The sequence below is a fragment of the Mauremys mutica genome, chromosome 1 (assembly GCF_020497125.1).
Source record: "Mauremys mutica isolate MM-2020 ecotype Southern chromosome 1, ASM2049712v1, whole genome shotgun sequence".
In the NCBI taxonomy this organism is placed as follows: Eukaryota; Metazoa; Chordata; order Testudines; family Geoemydidae; genus Mauremys; species Mauremys mutica.
Genome location: NC_059072.1, coordinates 366,348,422 through 366,354,349, shown reverse-complemented (window position 1 = coordinate 366,354,349; position 5,928 = coordinate 366,348,422). Strand labels below are relative to the sequence as shown.

General features: G+C 46.1%; 1 protein-coding gene across 1 annotated transcript; it reads left to right on the top strand.

The window, feature by feature from the left end:
* Positions 1-4,683: 4,683 nt before the first annotated feature.
* Positions 4,684-5,631, top strand: LOC123367434 (olfactory receptor 52R1-like). Its single transcript, XM_045011684.1, has one exon. It carries the CDS (start codon positions 4,684-4,686, stop codon positions 5,629-5,631), a length of 948 nt encoding a protein of 315 aa, XP_044867619.1.
* Positions 5,632-5,928: the final 297 nt, after the last annotated feature.

The following is a 5,928-nucleotide window of genomic DNA, read 5'->3' as shown; positions in this document are numbered from 1 at the left end:
GGCTATGTCTGCACGACCAGCTGTGCTGCTGCAACGTCTCCCATGTAGCCGCTGTATGCCAATGGGAGAGAGTTCTCCTGACGGCATAATTAAACCCACCCAATGACTGTCTCCTGCTGTGCTATCCAAACTGGTGCCTTTGTCGGTCATGGGGGTGTTTTCTACACCCCTGACCAACAAAAGTGCTAGTGTAGAGAAAGCCTGAGTTGCAGGCTAGTAAAGACGTCCACCATCCCAAGTCCTGCTATGTTTAAGATTGCGATTTTCTGCTGGTCTCCTTTCTCACCAAACTCAGCTGCTTGCATAGATTTATCTCAAAACTTTGCTTAAATCTCTTCCTGGAGTCTGCTGAGCTACCTGAGAGGGGGAGACCTCTGTTCTCAGGTAAGGCCTCTGGCTGCCGTCTATCCACAGGCACATCCTGTTGGTGTTGTTTTTACTGAGTCTCTTCCCCCAAAGTGATCTCAGTGACTGTGATCCATTGGCAGGTTTCTGAGTGGAACCAGTAGTGGAGTGCCAGGAGTGGGAGCTCGAAAACTCCAGATAGTTCTGAGAACCTCAGGATGGCGAAGGCTCAGGATCCCTCTTCCAGCCTTTCCTCTGCATCCCACTCAATGAACAGTCCCTCACAGAGCTGGAGTCCATTTCCTTCTTGGCGTGACAGAGAAACCGTTGGTACAGCAGGGAAGTGAGGACACCCCGGTTCTGTCTGTCATCCTGCCACTTAATCTCTGTAACAGCTTGGCCAAATAATGTCTCCCTGTGCATCAGTTTACCTATCTGTTTAATGGGGATATAGTCATAGTGACTCTCCTTTGATAGGTGTTTTGAACATTGTTCAATGAACAGTGCTGCACATTATTATCATAGTTACTGTTGAGAATTACTGATCTCTGATCTCTTAGTAACAGCACCGTGTGCCTGCAGAAAGTGCCTGTGTCTTCCCTCGGGAATCTGTCTCCAGATCTGTCTGTCTATTATCTACCCATCCCATCTGGGACTTACAGTGTATCAGACCCTATGGAGTTTTAAGCATTATCCCTAGTTTCCATACTAATAAACTATATTTTTTAAATATACACAAATACACAGAGCAGCCAATTCTTCTCTGACTCAGCACAGAGCCCAGGAGTTCTCATCTCCCTTTGGGAAGGTCCCTTAATTACTGTTTACTCCTAAAGCTGGATAAAGAGCACAGAAGCGCAGACAGTCTTGTCTCCAGCCTGTTTGCATTCAGATGCTCGCTTATCTGCTAGAGGCTGAGTGAACCCCCCTGGGATTGCACAGAGCTATATTAGAGATGGTGCACACCCCTGTGTTGGCTCTCGGTGTGGGATGTTGCTGCAGATGCTGGGGTGAGAGAGGTTTGGGACACGGCTACCTGATGGAGATTCCCAGGGAAGACACCTCTTTTTAAGGATTCACAGGTACCCACTTTTGCTGAGGAGCTCACCTGCTCGAAAAACCCAATACAGCATTGGCATGATGAGACAGAGAATAGGTCTGTGGTCTTTTTTGCATTGCAAAGCCATTAAACATCCAAGGACCCTTGCCACAGGGGATGAGTTTGTTTCAGTAGCATGTGTTAAAATGTCCCACTTTGCTGGGCCCTCCCAGGCTCCTGGCCTCCAGCCTGAAGGTGGCTCCATTTCAGTGGCACAGCGGATTCTTCGGGATGAAAGGTTTACACAGCCCCCACTGAGGCAAAACTCCCTTTGGAGTAAGAACTGAGTAAAGAGCTCAGGAGCCAGCTGTGTGTTAATGCAGAGACACTGTCACCTCCTCCTCTTGCATTTCAGGGCTCTGGCTGTTAACAGGGGAGCAAGGGCTGTTCCCTGACTTTTATCTCCATGGAGCTGCTTGGGCTCCTCACTGGAACAATTCTAAGAATATTTCAGAATGGGCAACACATCTTTTCTCCTGGCTTCATTTGAGAAGTTGGCTCAAACGTTATGTCAGAAACTCAAAAAAAAAAAATTCAGCCGGAAGCAGACACCCAGCATGTGAAATTTCAGTCCAAATGCTTAAAGTTTGGCAAACTTATCAGCAACTGAAAATGAGATCTCCTAAGGGAAAGTGTCAGACAGCCTTAACCAATGGTATTGCCACCAACACCACCTACAATGGCCAATCCATTAGTGAATCCCATTCAGCTAAAGGCTTTGCTCCAGTAACGTCTGTGGTAAGATGTTCCACAGGCCAAATATGAATCATATATACAATTTTATTTTTTCAGTGTTATATGTTCAGACTTTCAATGGAATTCAATGTCTGCTTGTACGTGCTTTGTAAGACAGAATAAATATAAATGCCTTATCTACTTTCTTTGTGGATAGGTTCATAGTGTATAAGGTTAACAGGGACATTTAGATCATCCAGTCTGAATTCCTGTATAACAAAAGCCATTAAATTTTACCCAGTTATCCCTCTATTGAGCCCAATGACTTGTGTTTGACTAAGGCCTGGTCTACACTGGTGTTTTATATCTTACAATCATAGAGCCACAGGGTGAGAAGGAACCACAAGGGTCATCTGCCAAGATGCAGGAATTGTTGTGTCTAAACCGTCCAGGACAGATGACTGTCCATCCTCCTTTAGAAAACCTGCAGTAAAGGAGCCTCCATGATTTCCCGAGGCATCTGTTCCATTGGCTTCCTGTTCCTACATTTAGGCATTTTATCCTGAAAAATCTGCTATGCTGTAGTTTAAACACACTGCCTCTTGTCCTGCCCTCAGTGGCAAGAGTGAACAACTTTTCTTGATTTTTTTTTATGGCAGCCATTCAAGTATCCGAATATGGCTGCCATGTCCTCCTCAGTCTCCTCTTTTCCAAACTAAACATACCCAGTTCCTTCAGCCTTTGTTCATATGGCTTGAATTCTCTCCCTTTCATCATTTTTGTCAATTGTCTCTGGTCATTTCTAGTTTCTCTACATCCTTCGTATACATTGGTGACCAAATTAGACACAGTTCTCCAGCTGTGGCCGAACCAGCACCCAGTGCAGCGGCACTATCACCTCCTTTGACTTGCATGCTATGCCTCTGCCAATACATCCAAAAATTACATTTGCTTTTTTTTTGCAACAGCAAAAAAATTCACACCCCTGAGAGATGTAGCTATATCAACCTAACCCCGATATAGTTGCATGGCGGTCAACGGAAGAATTTTTCTATCCACTTAGCTACCACCTCTTGGGGAGGTGATTACCTATGCCAATGCGAGAACCCCTGCCGTGGGTGTAAGTAGTGTCTACACCGAAGTGCTAAGGCAACGCCACTGTAGCATTTTAAGTGTAGACAAGTCCTCAAGCAGATCTTTCAGAAAAAACATCCAGTCTGGATCTACAGACATGCGGAGCTGGAGAATCCATCACTTCCCTTTGCAGTTTATTCCAAATGTTAATAACTGTCAGTGCTAAAAATTTGACCCTTACCTCTATCTGATATTTGTCTGGCTTCATCTTCCAGCTATTGGACCTTGGTATGGTTTCTCTGCTAGATTACAGAGCCAGTTTATCTATCTATCTATCTATCTATCTATCTATATTGCTTTTTCTCCCCTAACTGCTGCCTTCACTTTGCCACTGAACAGAGTTTTTAGCCAAAGTTGTCTACATTCTTGAATTGTGGCTTCTGAGCTATCTAATAAACTCTTCATAAAGAACACCCAATTCTCATTCACATTGTTCTCTCAACATTTCTCCTCCTAATCAGTTTTGCTGATAATTTGCTTCATCTTAGGAGAATTAGCCCTTTTGAAACAGAAAGTGTCCATCAATATTACTGGTTGGGAACTGTTCTCTATTTGACTATTTGAATGTAATCAGTCCCATTCTTTATTTTCCTCTCATCTATCATAAGCCCCCTTCTTTGTCTCTTCCTAAACTAAACAGTCCCAGACTTTTCAGTCAGCAGATGGCAGCCTCCCCCATTCTCATAGCCTGTCTCAGAAATCCCCTTTCTATTGGCTATATCCTTTATAGAGACTGGGTGACCAAAGATGAGCACATGTCCAGAGCAGGGTATTCTCCATCCCATTCCTTAGGCATCTGATCATTGTTTTTTGTTTTGGCCACTACTGCAATTGAGCAGATGTTTCCGTGGAGCCGCTATCAACGACACCAAGGTATTTCCCCTGAGGTGTGTTCTAGCTGGGATGTTTTCCTCTGGTACATGTTGTGCCACGCTTTGTTTGTTTTTTTGTTTTTATTTTCCAGTCTTAGATTTTGAGCAACCAAATGAATGGGGAACTCCCTACAGCCTGGACTCTCTAGCCTGGGTTTCATTGCATTAAGGAACAATGCTGGATAACCAGTATTAACACTCGTGTTTCCTGCTGCTGCCTATTAAGGTTTCCCACATGACGATGTATAGGAATTATTGAGGCAGGGGGCACCATAAAATATGGAATTGGTATTAGTAGGATCATGTGTTCACAATTCATTTACCTGAATAATGAAAATGTCATTTTTCTGTGTGTGAAGAGCAACCAATCTGCTTCACCCATTAGAACAGCCTCCAGTAGTGCATTTAGTGTCTCAAATTAACATTGTCTCTCCATTCAGGTATTTGTACTGCGACCATCACCCTAGAGCCTGGGCACATACAGGAAGTCAGGGGAACGTACGGTACATGCAGGAGACACCGTTCTGCCTCAGAATTGGACACCTTCTCCCCTACTCCATGTCAGGTTCCAACACAACCGATTTCACCAACCCCTCCACCTTCATCCTGCAGGGCATTCCTGGCCTGGAGGAGGCACATGTCTGGATCTCCATCCCCTTCTGCACCATGTACGCCATAGCCATCTTGGGGAACTTCACCATCCTGTTCATCGTGAAGACGGAACCGAGCCTCCATGGGCCCATGTACTATTTCCTCTGCATGCTGGCCATCACCGACCTGCTCCTGCATACCTCCATCCTGCCCAAAATGCTGAGCATCTTCTGGTTCAATTCCAGGGAGATCGATTTCAGTGCCTGCCTCACCCAGATGTACTTCATTCATTGCTTCACAGTGATGGAGTCTGGGATCCTCGTAGCCATGGCTCTGGATCGCTATGTGGCCATCTGCCATCCCCTGAGATATTCCACCATCCTGACAATCCCAGTGGTAGCCAAGCTAGGCCTGGCTGTGCTGCTGCGTGCCAGCCTGGTTGTACTGCCCTATCCCTTCCTGGCGAGGCAATGGCCGTATTGCAGAACCAATATCATCCCCCAGCCATACTGCGTGCATATAGCCGTGGTGAACCTGGCCTGCGCCGACACCCGTGTCAGTAGTTACTATGGCCTCTTTGTGCTATTCTGTGTGAAAGGTCTGGATATGTTTTTTATCGCCGTGTCCTATACCCAGATCCTCAGGGCCATCTTCAGGCTCCCCACAAAGGACGCCCGGCTCAAGACTTTTGGGACCTGCATCTCCCACCTTTTTGTCATTTCAGCCTTTTACATCCCAGTGCTCTTCATCTCCCTCATGTACCGGTTTGGCCAGAATGTACCTGGGCATATCCACATTCTCATTGCCAACATGTACCACTTGATACCCCCCCTGCTAAACCCCGTCATCTACGGGGTGAGGACCAAACAGATCCGGGGCAGGCTGCTCCGGCTCTTCATTCATAAAGGGGCCTAAAGATCTCTCCTGGTTCTCTGAGTCTCAGACCAAGCACGGTGCAGAGCTGGCTGGTGACATGGTGCTGGGCCCTCTTCCCTGAACCAGTGACTGGACTGTCAAAGTGATATTAAATCCTTTCCTGCCCTTACTGTGCTGTGTCAGCCTGACAAACTGAGGAATCGGTCTGTGTATAACTCACTAACTTACAGGATTGCCACCTTCCTAATTGCTGATAACTAGACCTGTCATCAATATCGAGAGAAAGATAGCACAGCATCCCTCCTTGGCAGCTGTACGGAATCGCCTTCCCTGTAA